Here is a 16,280-nt window from a genome sequence, read left to right on the forward strand (position 1 = left end):
GATGTGTGAAAATATTTCTAGCTAGTGAACAATGGCAATAATCTCAGAGAGCCTTAGCACTGAAAAAGTAATATTCCAGTTAAGCAAGTTTCTAACATTACCAGCAAATCCCTATACATCAAAAATTTCTTCTTACAGTAGTTTTTAAACATTTATTTGAACTTCAGTTATGCTGTGGAGGAGCAAGTTCCTAAATATTGATATAAGTTATTTCCTGCCCTGAGGGGTTGAGGGTGTGGCTTTTATAGTACTCCTAGTTCATTTCTGTCCATGGAATTTGAAATCTGATCTCTCCACTGGCAGCGCAAAAAGGTAATGGTATAAACTGTATTGGCTTTATGATCTTTTCTAACAAGAAAGTCTGGCAGGCAGACTTAGTGATCTTCAACAAACATTTTAAGTGCTTTAAGTACTGGTGCTTGATTTGATGGACTAGCCACCTTGTTAAGTAAAGTGCTGCTTAATCCTATGCAGATATTCAGAAGGAGTCCCACTGAGTTCCGTGGGGCTTACTCCAAGTACACGTACATAGGATTGCAGCCTTGATTTCTAGTCCACAATTCTCCTTCTCATGCAAACTGATTCTTAGGTCCAGAAGCCAAATGGCATGCTGGGATATGGCTTTGCCACAGTTAATAGGAGAAGGGCTATGGCTCAGTGATAGAGCACATGTTTGCTTGCAGAAGATCCCAAGTTCAATCCCTGTCATCTCCAGTTAAAAAGATTGGGTAGCAGGTGATGTGAACGATCTATGCCAGAGACCTTGGAAAGCCACTGCTGGCCAGAGCAGTCAGTACTGGGATAGATGGACACAGTCTGGCTTGCTATAAGGTAGCGTCCTATGTTCCAACTGTGCACAATAAACATTTTGCCTGTATTGTCTTGATTGACAAAGGCAAGTGATGCCAAATAGAAACTCATAAACAAGGGAGGCTGTGTAATTGTGGTATCTAATCCCTTGAACAATCTTGTTTTGAAATGAAGGATAACCTGTATTTTAAAGGACATCTGGAAAATGAATATGTGTAAGGAGGTACTGGTGAGGGTAAGGGAAGAACGGCAGATGTTTGTATGGACAGAACTAAGGAACTTATGAGAGGCATATGATTGGTGATGGTAGTGGGAGAATGGGTGATAGTGCAGAAAAGACTGGGAGGGAAGAGTGGGAGAGAAGGGTATAGCAAAGGGCAAATGAGAGAACATGAGGATAAAGTGGGGAGGCGATGGTGAAAGATACAATTGGGGATGTTCAGGGAGGTGTCAGAGGGTGACTGGAAGCAAAGAGTGGTTAGGAAGAGACTGATCTGGAGATGTGAAGATTAGATAAATTCATAGAGAGTAAGGCTTCCAACAGCTTTGGGCCATTAGCAAATTGAACCTTCATGTTCAAGGCAGTGTACCTCTGAATAGCAGCTTCTGGAGTACAAACAATGGGAGAGAAGTGTTCCCTTCATGACCTGCTTGAAGCACCTGGCTGGCCACTGTTGGAAACAGGATGCTGGACTAGATAAGACTCATGTTCTTATTAGTCTACAGGGGTTAGATAGCTTAGGACCAAGGGAGAAAGAGGAAAGGGGGTAGTGATAAAGAGCACTGCAAGAGATGAAAAGGCAAGGTAAAAGCATTTGGAAAGATTTATGTTGAATGGAGGGTGAGAGATGGAGGCTTCAGTTCAGAGGAAGAACCAGTGAGTGACAGATGGGAAGAAGAATCTGAAAAGGAAGTGTTGAAAAACCAAGGAGAGAAAGAAGGGTGAGGTGGAAACTGTGAAAGAATGATGCAAGGTAATGACAACAAAGATCTGGATGATGATGACAAGTGGGGCTGAAGTTGAGCTACCAATAGAGGAAGGAAAAAGGAGATATTATATTATTTATAATATGTATACCCTTCCCTCTTATAAGAGTATACTATCTTACTTATAGTTGTCCTTCCCTAGCTTCCAAGTGTACAACTTTCACAGTGCAATCCTATACACATCTACTTAGAAGTAAGCTTGTGACCTGGTTCATGTAACACAACAGCCCACCATGGCTTACCCTACCCATGGGGCTGTTGTGTTGTGCTGTGCTGGGCTCCAGCAGGTGCCATTTTTGCATGGTTTGTTTTAGGGTTATTTGGTGTGTGTTTTTTAGAGAAATGTTGTTTTCGTCAGTTGATTATGTAAATTTGTTGTATTTCGTGTTGTTATTTGTATTGTACGCCGCCTGGAGTAGCCCGGTAGCTGGCCAGATGGGTTGCTAATAAATCTAATAAATAACTATAACAAAATTAACCCCTGCTGTTTTATACACCAGCCATGGCAAGCCAGGTGCCCAGCATGACAGGACAGCCCCTGCGGGTAAATTAAGCCATGGTGGGCTGTTGTGATGTACAAACAAGCCCAGCGAGTTCAATGGAGCTTACTCTCCAGTGAATGTCTATAGGACTGAAGTCTATGGGAACAATCCTATGCATGTTTAGACAGAAAAATCCCCCAACTCCCTGCATTCCCCAGTGAGTATACAATCTATGGCCTCATCCCAAACCTCCCTTCTTCAGAGTTCAACAACTGGCCCACCTCCTCAGTTTCCTTGCCTATGCCCCACTTGCCACTTACACACAGGTCCATCGGTTTACTTAACTCACTAAATACCTATTGATCTATTCTTAAGGTGTATACCTCTTTGGAATATGTTTTTGAGCTAACTACTAGGCCTGCAACATTTAATTGTTTTTATGAGGATTAAAAAAAACCTTTAAATCAGCTAAAATATTACAACCTCCTTTTCTGTTGGAAGCCTTTCTTTTTAAAACAACTGCTCTTACTGTGTTTTTGCTGTATTGTATTTGTATCCATTTTTTATATTTATTTTCAACATTTCAAAACCGCCTTTTCACAATTAAAGCTCCATAAAAGCCAGTGTATGGCTGTGAGAGCTGGACTATAAGGAAGGCTGAGCGCCGAAGAATTGATGCTTTCGAACTGTGGTGCTGGAGGAGACTCTTACGAGTCCCCTGGACTGCAAGGAGGTCAAATCAGTCCATCCTAAAGGAAATCAACCCTGAGTGCTCATTGGAAGGACAGATACTGAAGCTGAAGCTCCAATATTTTGGCCACCTAATGCGAAAACTCCCTGGAAAAGACCCTGATGCTGGGAAAGACCAAAGGAGAAGGGGACGGCAGAGGATGAGATGGCTAGATAGCATCACCGATGCAATGAAGATGAACTTGAGCACAGAGCGCAGGACAGGAAGGCCTGGCGTGCCATGGTCCATGGGGTCACGAAGAGTCGGACACGACTGAAGAACAACAAAAGCCAACAAAATCCTCGCAAGACAACAGACCTATACGGGCAGTTGTTGTTTTAAAAAGAAAAGAAGGCTTCCAACGGAAAAGGTTGTAAATGTTTTAGCTGATTAAAATGGCGTGTGCGTGTTTTTTAGCCTCGTAAAAACTCTTAAGCTTAAACTCTTAAGAGCCAGTGTGGTGTAGTGGTGAGAGTGAGGGACTGGGAGTTGGGAGATCCGGGTTCTAGTCCCCTCTCGGCCATGGAAGCTCACTGGGTGACTTTGGGCCAGTCACAGACTCTCAGCCCAACCTACCTCACAGGGTTGTTGTGAGGATAAAATGGAGAGGAGGAGGATAACGTAAGCCGCCTTGGGTTCCTTGCAAGGGGAAAAAAAGGCGGGGTATAAATGCAATCGATCAGTCTCTTAAATGCTTCAGCCCTAGTAGTCCGCAGTTCAAAAAACATATCCCAAAAGGTGCGCGTATGCACGCTGTTTATGTTCTTACTGGTAGCCACAAAGCGGGAAAGCGACCGCGTTTTTGTTTAATCTTCATGGCGGCGCTAATAGTTCGAGGGAAACGCTCTCCTCTCCTCTCCTCTCCTCTCCTCTCCCCGCTCAGCCTTCGCCCGCGCCGCCCCAGTTCCCCTCAGCGTTGCTCGACGCCCGCAGCTCTCCCGACCGCGGGGAGGGGAAAGGCAGGCGGGAGACGGGCCGGGCCGGGCCGGGCCAGGGCGGGGCGAGCTGACGCGGCAACGCCGCTGCGCTCAAGCCGGGCCAGTCGCACAATTATGAGAAGCAGCCGCCAGGCCGCTCCTGCCGCCGCCGCCGCCGCCTCAAGCAGTCCCAGCCCCGCCGCCAGCTCTGGAGCCCCAGCCGGAGCCTACCTCGAGCCGCCCCCGCCGCTTCGGCCGCCCCCTCAGGAGCTCCCCTCAGGCGCCGCCGCCGCCCCTCCTCTCGGCCGGCCCGTTCCTTTTCCCGCCCGGCCCCGCGCAGCTGCCGAGCTCAGCCCCGATAGATGGAGACAGGCCCCGCCACCGCCGAAGCCGAACCACGAGCAGGAGCCGCCGCCGCCGCCCGGCGTGAGGAGAGCCAGAGCCGCCGGCGCCGAGACCCCGCTGCCTGCCCCTGAGGAGAATGGTGAGGCGCGCCGGGGGCTGGGAGGGGGGTTCCCTGACGAGGAGCATTGGGGGCGGCGGCGGCGGCAGGAGCTCCGTGTGGTTTTCCGCTGGAGCTCGGGCTCAGCCCCGGAACCTGTCTCCTTGGCTGGAGCTTCTTCTGCCCGCCCGTAGCCATAACGAGCCCTCAGATGCCCAAGCTAGCGCGGTTGCCGCTTGGTGGAGTGGCCGCACGCAGGCAGCCCTCACCAGGCAGGTAGGAAAGGGCAAAGGTTTCCGGGCGGGCGTGAGCCCCTGAACCTTGCTCCTTAGAAAGCAGGCGGTTTCCCGCGTTAATATATCCCGGAGGGCAGCCGTTTTAGTCCATTGCAGCAAAAACGACGAAGAGTCTAGTGGCACCCGAAAGACTCGTCTTATGACAGAACAGAGGCACAGTCCTATGCCTGTTTAGACAGAGAAGAAGCCCTGCAAATTGCCAGCATGCTTCAGCCAGCACTGCGGACTGGGGCATGCTGGGAGCTGTAGGACTTCTGCCTAAACAGGCATAGGATTGCTCCCTAAGGTGCCACAGGCCCCTTTGCTGTATTAATGTGTTATTGTTTGTGTAGCAGTGATGATCGTTGCAGTTTACAGAGTAACAAACGGTGCTGGGCGGGGGGGGGGGGGATGGCTGACAGGTCTCTGCCCGCAAAGTGATTATATTCTAAAGCAGCCTTCCCCAACCTGGTTCCCTTCAGATGTTTTAGGCTTCAATTCCCATCAGCCCCAGCCAGCATGGTCAATGGCCTGGAATGCTGGGAGTTGTAGTCCAAAACATCTGGAGGTCACCTGTTTAGGGACAGCTGTTCTAAAGAAATCCTTCTGCTAGTCCATACAGTGGTGTTGAGTCACAGGGAAAGGTAGGGTGGCTGTTAAAGAAATTCACAAGGCCCATCCCCTGACTCCCCTCAAATGTAGCCTAATCATACCTACCCCCCCCACCTTATAAAAACCATAACTAAGATGAAGCATAGCAAAAGAGTCATGGTTCTGGGCGGGAGCAGGCGGGCCTCTGCCATTGCTGTCATAGTTTATAGGATATATCAGTCTGTCAGTGCCTATTAGGCCTTGGCCATATGCCACCTAATAGCAGTTGCTGGGTGTCAAGAGTGGAAGGGTTGTTTCCTTCATGTTCTGCTTGTGGGCTTCCTGGAGGCAACTATGTGGGACAATGCCCAGACTGATTTGGCAAGGCTTTTCTTATGTTAACAAGTCTCTCTCCACCCACCCGCCCCTGCCCCATTCAAGAACCTTTTGTTTTTCAAATTGAACACTACCCATATAAAAGAGAGAAGCCCATAGCAAGGATGTCTTAGTCTACCGCGCTCCACTCCTTACATCATTTAAGCCCGGGGCTACTCTTGTTTTTTTTAATGTTAAGCACAGCCAGGAATTCCTTACAAAGCAGTCTGTAGGAAGGACACCTTTCCTGGTAGTTACTTAGGGTGTAATTGTCCTCCCATCTCTTTTAATAACCTATGTGGTGTCTTCAGAAATCAGGAATAGAAGGGTGCACAACCGTTCTTGTAATCCCCATAGGTCAAGGGTGGCAACACTTTTTTCTGTGAAGGGCGATTGACCCACAGGAAAAAAACACAATCAAATTGTGGGCTGCACACTAGGAAGGATGCCTTTGCAAGCATGGATCAGATCAGCTAATCCGTACCCTCAATGCTCTCTCTCCTGAGGAGAGCTTTGAAAGTGTTGATTGGGCCTGGTGACAGCTAGCTCTGTCCATGCTTGCCAAATCAGCCCAGTCCATGCTTTCAAGGGTATCCCTTCTGTGGATTGGTCTGACTGACAGTGCTTTCAAAGTTGTCTCACCTTTGGTGGGAGGCTGCCCAGCACTGGACAGCCTCATGCCTGAAGAGAGCTCTGAAGGTGTAGATTAATCTGGCTCTCAGCCAGATTCAATTAAGCAACAGGCCTAATCCAGTCTGCAGGCCATTGGTTCACCCCCCCAGCCCAGGCTTCCCACCCTTGCCATCACAAAACTCCACAAAGCAGATACGCCTCTCCTTTCTACACCATTACTATGACTGCCAACCTCAAAATGTACCTATTCAGATACCTCTAGCATTGTAAGGCATTTCAACAATTGGGTGGGCAGAAAAGAGGATAGTGGACAGGACTTCTTAACTATCTCATAAAACAGCACTTCTCCTATAGAGGAGAGACCTCTTTTGCTGCTCGCATGGAACATTATTTGATATATTTAGCAAGCCCTTAAGGGACCATAAAGGTGGGTGGGAAAGAATGATAAATAACTTTTTACAGCTGCCCATAGGTACTCTCATGTCTCTATAGCAGATAGATCTTTTGAGGAGACACCTCTTTGATTACTCCCTAACATCCTTTCCACATTTTTCCAGACACCAATGGCATCCTGTGATACTGAAAGGCAGTGAGGGGCAGGGGCAGGGGATGCTCTTATAATCTCTCTATGAATTCTCAAACTGTTATTGAATGTTATCTCTGGACATGTGTTCAAGCTTGCACACATTTATAGAGCTACATGTTGAAGAGAGCAATCCTGTGGCCCCTAGACAGAGTCTGAGGGGCCATAGGATAGTTAAGATTCCCAGATCCAAGGTCAGAGACAGTGCTTCAACCTTGGAACCAGGACTCTGAGCTTCCCTCCCTCTTGCAGCTGGCGCGGAGAGAACCACATCTGCTGCCTTGCAGAGTTCACAAAGGTGACCATCGGAGGGAAGGGAAAGTGTACATGCTGGTGGCTGGGGGAGGAGATAGCTTATGCCATATCCCCAGGCGTCCCCAGCCTCCTTCCCACCCCGACATCTCAGCTAGATGGGTGAAAATGCCGGTCTAGCTAAAAAGCAGAGTGGGAGATGTGGCGGAAATGAAGATCGCCTCCGCCATGCCTCCTGCTCTGCACTGGATACTCGTAAGCCTCCCAAGTTCAGAGACTTATGAGTATCAAGGGTGGACCCGATAGGATTGCGCCCTAAGGGACTTTGGTTGTAGCATGTCTTGGCAGAGGTGACCCAGCGATGTGCGCCCGCGTCTCTTCAAAAACAGGGGAATTTTATTGAACACACAACAATAAAAAATATACACAGTAGTTACTTTTGGGAATTAGCTGGTTGGCAATAAGGAACTATATGAACTCTGAAATGGATTCAGTTAGTTTATAAATTACAAACAAACCTAGATAGATTAAACAAATGTAGCAAAAGGTGACCTGGAGAATGTAAATATACATGCATTGAGTTTGAATTGTGGGGAAACTAGCTCAAATGTCTGTTTGGCAGCTAACCTGAGGGCTGTGATGCCAGGAAGTCTAGGCCATGGACATTCGTGGAGCATCTGGGTTGAACTGGGCTGGACCGTGCTCTGTGGGAGGTGTGGAGGTTGGGGCTAAGCAAATCGTGGCCCTAATGCTGCTGCGAGAGAGAGAGAGAGAGAGAGGTTCAGGGATGAGAGGACATGAGCAGGGAGGAGAAAAATGCTCACAGAGGCTTGTCTTCGGTGGCAGGCCGGGTGCCAAGCCTAGTCCTTGCACACAGTCACAGTGATGAAAAGGCAGGGAAGTACTAGGGTTACCTATATCTAAATCAAGCACTCCGATTTCCAGTGCTTTGTGTGCTGTACGCCTCTTCTTGTTTCCTCTTTTAGCTATTGTGAAGGGGATTTAAAACACATTGCATATCAAGCCAGCTTCTCTGGAAAATTTAGCTTGACTGCAATGGGGATGAAGAGGAAACAAGAAGAAGAGCCCAAAAGGAAGCCTGACCATTTTCCTTCCCATCCGGGGCAAAGCTGCACCAAAGTGACTGGGTTTTTGACAGAAAAATGGTTCAAAAATAGTCCGAATTGCTACACAAGCACATGATAGGAAAGTGGGCACAGGACTGGAGGCTACATTTTGTTGTGAAAGAACCTACAGAAGGTAAGAAAGGGCTTGAAAGAGACCTTTCCTGGGATCTCATTAGATCCTTCCTAGAGATGACGCGGGGATGCGTGGAAGTTCGTGAGGTTTCAGTGAAAGTAGGAATCCTTAAAAGAGGCTGTATGTGGGTCCCCGCTTCATCTAAAGTGGGGGCCTAGGTGATCAGAACTTGTGCTTTGAGAGAGGGGTCTGATGAGGCTCAGATGGAATCAGAGGTTCTGTGACTTAGTGATTTCAGCGGAGTGGGAGCCAATGGATGCAACCAGGACTACCTGGGCTTGTCATGCAACCAAGTGATGTCAACGGCGAAGTGGTACCTTGCCTTGGGATGGCCAGGAACACTGGCACCTTGAAACCTGGGGTTCTTAAAGATTAAAAGGGACAAATGGTGCTGGGTCCAACAAAGACAATAAAACAGAAGGGGAGAAGACTCTTGGAACGAGTCAGTATCACTTTTTGACAGTCAGACAAAAGTTTGGGAAGACTTATCGCTACAGCCATCAAGGGCCCTGAAAGGTCTAACTTTGGATGGGACAGATTGCTGTACCCCAAAGTTGCAGATTTGGAAATTGTCTACCAATGATTGTCACACCTGGATGGGAAACCACAGTGTTCCTGGGAAATGCATGCATATCTACTTCCCTGAGTGCTGTGCCCAACCTAATTATGGGGTACTTAATGAAATGCTTCTTGGTTGAGTGGTATTGCTAAATCTGGACCTGAGTACATGACTCAATATTTATTTATTTATTACATTTAATAATTGCTGTCTTCATGGAAAGATAGCTTGCTAATTTGTCCCATAATGTCTTCAAGCCTTGAGTTGCTCTATGCTAGGCTGAGTTTCTTAAAGTGAACACATCATATTCTGCCAAATACCTAGAGCGCTGTCTCTGCATGTTCCTGTGCCAAGAAACTTGTCAATAATATCCATACAGGACCTCACTATCTATAGCAGTCTTCCCCAACTTGGTGCCCTCAGATGTTTTGGACTACATTTCCCAGCATTCGTTACCATTGGCCATGCTGGCTGGGACTGATGAGAGTAGGATCCAAAACATCTGGAAGGCTCCAGTTTGGGGGAGGTTGATGTACAGGGGCTCATCAAAGACACCTGTCACTTAAATAGAATCCCCTTTCATATACCTGCCCACATGACTTCAGTTGGAGCACTTCAGTGGCAAAGTGTATAGGTGGTGGGTGGGAAGAATTCTTTGGCTCCCCTTTTTCTGGTACATATGATGGACATTTCAAAACGGGCGCTTGCTCAGAACTGATAGGAACCCTTAGCACCTCCCAGACAACAAGCATACAGTTCCATAACACCTCAAAATGGATCTCTTGCAGATACACAGCAACCCCCCCAAACTATGCATTCCTAACAGCTCTATAGCACCTGGCAGTTCTTTCTGGTTCTTAAAAACAGATGTTATGTGGGACAGATTTGCCATGATTTTAGAATCTTACGGTACTGCTTTCTCCCTCCTGCTGCTGAAACCCATCTCCAGGCAAAATGTCCACAGCCTCATAGCATAAAAAAGATCCTATAGAGTAGGGATGGGGAATGTGTGACCTTCCAGTTGTTGTTGCACTGCAGCTTCCATCATTCCTCACTGTTGGCTGTGCTAGCTAGGGCTCACAGAAGTTCCAGTCCGACAACATCTGGAGGACCACATGTTCCCCGATCCTGCTATAGAGAAAACATTCCTCAACTCCACAAATTACACATGTCCCCCTTCCCCCCAAGTTGCTACACTAGAGACAGTAGTGGAGATTTTTAAAATGTCAGCTCCATAGAACATCACAGGACAGAAGCCTCACAGCTTTTTAAAATATATACTTCCACATGGCCCTTAATTTAGCTGTTGAATGCTGTACCAGGAATGTAAGTCTACAGCTCCAAGCTTACGTTGAGCTTGCTTTTCAAGTGCTGCTTCTGATTGTTTGACGGTTGTAGATATAATACTTTATGCTTTAAGCAAAATATTTAAACAGTTAATGACTATCAGTTTTTTTTTTAATACCTATTCTCAATTGAGCTTGAAAGTCATTTTGAAGTTTTCACCATTTGTTAATTTCAGTCCTCTTTTATACTTGGCCAAGGGCTTGTTCACACAATTGAAGTTCAGAGGTGGTTGGGCTGTCTCAGGTTCCTCAGCAAAAAAGGATATTTCAGCCACACACCCTTTCTGTCAGGTCATTTATAGGCCACTGTGCTTACTCCACCCACCAGAGAAAACAGCCCTGCTATTGCTCTTATGATCACTAATCCTGGGATGAAACAAATGAAATGAAGGGTTCATTGACTCTCTTCAATCTCTGATTTACCCTTTGAACATTTACAACCTGATCTTCTTCATATTCATAAGAGATTTAACTCAGTAGGATTTACACCCAAGTAACCGTGGTTTGGATTGCAGGACTGAACAATTCAATGAATTTAGAGATTATTATTCCAGGGTAAGTGATTATGTAAACGAGTTGCAAGTTATTGCCCTCTTTAATTCAAATTACTGGCTACATTAAATCACCATGTGAAACTATGACTATGTAAGAAGCATTTTGAAAAGGGCATATATTTTAGATCCGTTTGCTTCCATTCTGTTTAGGTGAGTTTCAGTTTATGTCATGACTTTAATGTTAAAAACATACACTTAAGCTATGTAAATATTAATTAATGTCTTTCTACTGCCAATGTACTTAAGGGCTTAAGAAAAACTAGACATAAGAATATTTCTCTTGTAGATGTTTGGAGTGATATGTTCCTTGGGCTTGGTATTGGAGTTTACAAGTTTTACTTGGTATTTTAGCAGTAAAACATAGCAAATGGCTAGTGTGCTGAAAGCTTTATAGACTAATGTAACACAAAAATGTGTAACATTTTAAAGTCACCCTAGTTATTTTCCTAAACAATACTTTCAATAGTAAACCTAGGGTGACTTTAAAATGTTAACAGATTGTTGTGTTGTATTAGTCTAAAAAGCTTTCAGCACATTAGTCATTTGCAAAGAATTTGTGAATGGTGAGAAATTTGAAATAAAAGTATTTTTATAGGTGCTTAGTTTCATAGACATGTTTCTTTACTGATTAGCAAAAAATGAAAGATGTTGCCCTGCAGACATTAAGTCAAATTGGTAACTTCCATTCTGTTATCCATCTCTCAGTCAGTACATCTGTTCGATTGCCAAAGTTGCATCTTCTTGCATCTGCAAAATTATGTTTGAGGTATTAGTTGTATAGAGGCTCAAAACAATTGCACACTTAAACTGTTCTTAAGTTTAACTGTCTCTTATAATAGATTTTTCACACTGTTTTCAAAGCAGTGTTGGAAATATTTTTAAATATGACCGCTTAGTGTTCTGTATAAATAGTTGCTGCTGTAGTGGTCTGATAAAAGATAACCTGTTTGTAACCCTTTATGCAGCAGGCAGCTATAACTGTAATTCATTTCAGCTCTTCATAGTTCACATCAGATGTATTGTGTTCAACTTGTTCTTTTACTTAGCAATGGGTCACCTTGTGCTCCTTCCATGTTATGTAAATAAGTTGTGAAAAAAGTGCAGATTCTTAAAACAACCAACCAAGGATTAACCAAACTGTATTCCTTGGAGCAGTTACTGGTATTAGTACTGATTATTGGTAGTTTCTTCATGTTTGTACTAAAAGGCATCAGCAGATTTGATGACTGCAATTTGCCTTGGAAGACCTACATCTCTGTTAGGCATGTAATGCATGACTGAGTGTAGTGTTCTCTGCATTGACTGAATTGGCATCAATCCAGGGAACTGCAAAACCTATATTAAGCAGTTCAAGACAACTGCAAAGGTAGTTGGCCACTGTGTGAACAGAATGCTGGATTAGATGGATCTTGGTCTGATCCAGCATGGCTTCTCTTATGTTCTTAATCTACAACCATGCACATTTCCTTTGTGTGATTACAAGTGTTTAACTTGATGCAATGAAAGTGGAGAATTGGACTGAAGCCACACTTTTTTTGTAACTTGTTTACAAGTTGGTATACTTGGCAAATAACTGTGTTCTGTTTTACTATTTCCTTAACACTGTTAGGGACAGTATTAAAAAAGGAAAAAGAAAGTCATATTAGGACAAATAGATCCAGCTTGAGGAAGCGTTTTGTGCAGCTTGAATGTTTACATACAGCACTTTGAACTTCAGTCCTAACAAAGGTGGAATTTTCATGTCCCTTTGCATTTTGTTCTTATGGACCAACGTAGTTACCTGCTTTTCATTGGGGGATTCTAAGTGTTAACAAAAGCCCTTTTCAAGAACAGTTGCAAGCAATGGCAGGAAGAAAGAATGCTTAAATATTTTGTTTTGTTCATGTAAAATTGATAGTTTACTTAGTGACATTGAGAATTTAAAGAAAGTGGTAGTAATTATCAACTATTATTAAGTGCAGAGTGTTTTACAAACTTGTCCTTCCAGGTTCTGTTGGTAGGGCAGTATTATTCCCCTTTCCCTAGAGATAGGGGCATGAGATGATGATACGCTTCCAGTCACCCTTGGGTGGCTTTGATTTAACAGATTAGAGCTGATTTCCTGCTCCACGTCTGATGTCCATTAGATCATGCTTGCTGCTTGTACCTGATCTACCCAGCCATACATCTGCTTTTTTTGGAAACCTTTAATTCACTTTTAACTACTTTGGCCATAGTGTACTGTATGTATTTTGTTTTGCTTCATAAAACTAATATATTTTCCCCACTAGTCTGATGCGGTGATATAATTTATTATATTTATTTATTATTATATCTGTTATTGCCTTTCAGAATAAATGTTAGTCTCCATTTCAAGCAACTCTTTTTTGAAAGCAGTTGCTGGGGAACATGTGCAGAAGGTGCTGTTGCACTCATGCCCTACTTGTGGATTTCCTGTGGGCAGCTAGGTTGGCCACTGTCTGAACAGAATGCTGGACTAGATAGACCTTCGATCTGATCCAGCATGGCTCTTCTTATGTTATGTTCTTATGACTGAGCAAAGAGTGAACATTAGTTTAAAACTACAAGGAAGGTTGTGGCTTATGCAGTTTAAGAAAGCTTTTTTTCTTTCTAGCCTAAGGAGACTAACCAAAGTATTACATTTGAATATTTTTATTAGTGAGTACTTGGACTTAAAATGGCACTCTTACACTGAAAGCAAGTCTCAGGAGGGGCCCTCAAGTCTTTCTGATATAGACTGGATATAGACCTTTATCTTTCTGATATAGACATACCATTTACTGGCATTCTTTTTGGATGACGCTATAACAATTGAGTTGGCATGCTTGCTAAGAGCATAACTGCAGTAAATAATCAACTGTAGAATTAATGTGAGCAGATTCAAATGTGCAGAAATTTTAAAAATAGCATTAACAAATAAAACCCTTCCTGTACATGGATAGGGAAAAGAACTTGCCTGAGCACCAACTGTTATAAATGCTATGGCCGGAAACTGATATCATCCTTCCCTTTCAATTGCTGAGCACCTGCATGTTGTATGTCTTCTCCTTCCCCATAGATGTTCATTACCGCATTAGGGGCATGTAGTGCAACTCCCTGGTTTGTTTTTCACAGGCGTCTTGCTTTGTTGTGTTCCATAAGCATGTGTTAGGAAGCCAAACTTCCCCCCTTTCTTCTTTGATCTGATTGTCACCTGTGCCAGGATGAGCCTGAATACTAGAGGAAACCAGTCTATATTTCTTTATTTTATTTTTTGCAGTAGAGAAAGCTCAAAGTACTTGTTTCCCACCTAGTGACACTCACTGACCTGGTTCATCTGATCAAAACAAGCCACCATAGCTTAAGTAAGCCACCATGGCTTTTTGTGAGCTGGGGTGCATGCTAGGAGAGATTTGCACAATCACTGTCCAGCCACAGCTTATCGTGCTGTCCGAACCTGGACAACATGGCTTGCTGGAGGGTTAAACAACTCTCAAATAACCCATGGGCTGTTGTACAGTTATTTGAAGGTTTTTCAACCATCCAACAAGCCGTGCCGCCTGGGTTTGGATGACACCATAAACTGCAGCCGGGCAGTGATTATGCAAATTGTGCCCCACAGCTCACAACAAGCCATGGTGGCTTATTTTGATGGTGCGAACCGGCTCACTGTGGCAAAAGTGTCTGCCTTGGTAGGCTGTTTATCTGTGACCCATTTTTTTACAGTGATAAAATGGGCAGCAAACTGCTTTCAATATGTTAAAATCGTTGCTATCCAATATTATTAATACTCCTTGAACCTACCCTCAAAAGGAAATGAGTTCTAATGATCTCTTCTGCGTTTTTCAAGCTAGTTAACAAGTTCATTCTGCTATTTCTCAAAAAATAGACCCATAGAATAGTAGGGTTGGAAGGGGCCTACAAGGCCATCGCGTCCAACTCCCTGCTCAATGCAACATCTTCAAAAGATTCCAATAATTCATTCAATACCACACCTGCAGTAGGCAAAGTTATATCCAGAGAATTCCACCTAGACAGTTCCTGCAAAGCCTTTTACACTCAGTAAAAATATGATATCCCAGGGTAATTTTTCATTCTCTGATGTGAGAGTCCATTGTGTGAGAGGATCATAAATATTTTCCTTAAAAACACTGTGCTTTATAGTAATTTAGGGGTGGGAAACCTGTGGCACTCCAGATGTTGTTGGACTACAACTCCCATAATCCCTGACCACTGGCCATGCTGGCTAGGGCTGATGGGAGTTGGAGTCCAGCAGCATTAGAGATTCCCCATCCCTATAGTAACTCATGAAAATTGTGTTAGTCATCAATACCTTGTGTATCTTTAGACAGAATTGGCCCCCGCCTCCCCCTGCAATTGCAGTCATGAACTGGGAGGAATTTACAATAGAGTTCTTACGGAACTGGTGCCTGCTTCACTGGATAATCCTCTGGTATCAGGGTTCTGTGTGATCAGATTTAATTTAAAAGTGAGCCATGACAGCAGTTTCTAACTTCTTTCTGTATGTTTTTTTGCCAAAATATGTGCTTTGTGTTTTTCTTGTTTGTGGGTTCACACTTGTTGTTCTCTCTTAAGGCATAATGCATTTTGCTAGTATGTGTGCAAATTCTAAAGGGATGTGTATTGGAGACCTGTCATGAAGTGTTATTCTGGATATGGTGATCCCTCTGATCTTGTTCATTCTGTTCTTTCTTCATGATGAATTGCATACCCATTGGAGGTAACTAATAACATTGGATTCCATGGTAAATTAGAAGACTTATGAGGGTACCTACGATATCATCCTAATGGTGCTGAAAATTTTATGTTTTATAGATAGACAGATCTGTCTGTCTGTCTGTCTGTCTGTCTCTCTCTCTCTCTCTCTCTCTCTCTCACACACACACACACACACACACACACAGATTGGTGTATTGCACAAAGGAAGCAATGCTTCCTGTCACACTGACTTCTGTCTTTGGAATGTTTAATAGGATACATCTGCAGTGGACTTTTTTCTGAATTCAGTTATGCTCAGTCATAGGACTTATTGGCCTTCTGCAGGCATAACACTATCAATTTCACTGTGGTTAGGAGTTTGTGTATGCGCTGTGACTCTTCCCTTCTGTGGTTAGTGTTAAACTATAGCAAAGCATTATATTTGCATCAGTACCAACTATAGTTAGCTTTTACAAGGGTTTGCAAACAAGTTTCTAATCCTGGTTTTAAATCTTATTGTAAGAGCTAACCATAGTTAGTGTCAGTACAAAATAACACTATATCATAGTTAATGCTAACCAGGAAAGGGGGAAAATTTGTGTTGGTGAGGAGAGAACCACAACACTCTCCTGATCTCTTGACCATGGCTACAAGATGCTAGCATTATATCTGCAGAAGGAAATGCTCACTGAGCTATATCTATTTGCAGCTAAGATAGAGGAAAGAGCCAGCATAGACCATGGCCCTGTTTGGATGTAATACGAGCATTCAGCAGCAATTCATAGC

At 44.2% G+C, this 16,280-nt stretch overlaps 1 protein-coding gene across 1 annotated transcript in view; it reads left to right on the forward strand.

Moving 5' to 3' along the window:
• Positions 1-4,048: 4,048 nt before the first annotated feature.
• The window catches only part of TRPM7 (transient receptor potential cation channel subfamily M member 7), a 107,999-nt gene continuing 95,767 nt past the window's right edge, over positions 4,049-16,280 (forward strand). Inside the window, exon 1 of the mRNA XM_084817192.1 lies at positions 4,049-4,410. Coding sequence (XP_084673318.1) covers positions 4,408-4,410 — 3 coding nt within the window. The 5' untranslated portion in view covers positions 4,049-4,407. The remainder of the gene's footprint in view (positions 4,411-16,280) is intronic.

Source organism: Heloderma suspectum, chromosome 11 (genome assembly GCF_057233095.1).
Source record: "Heloderma suspectum isolate Gila_16-S chromosome 11, 16-S_ref, whole genome shotgun sequence".
Lineage (NCBI taxonomy): Eukaryota > Metazoa > Chordata > Lepidosauria > Squamata > Helodermatidae > Heloderma > Heloderma suspectum.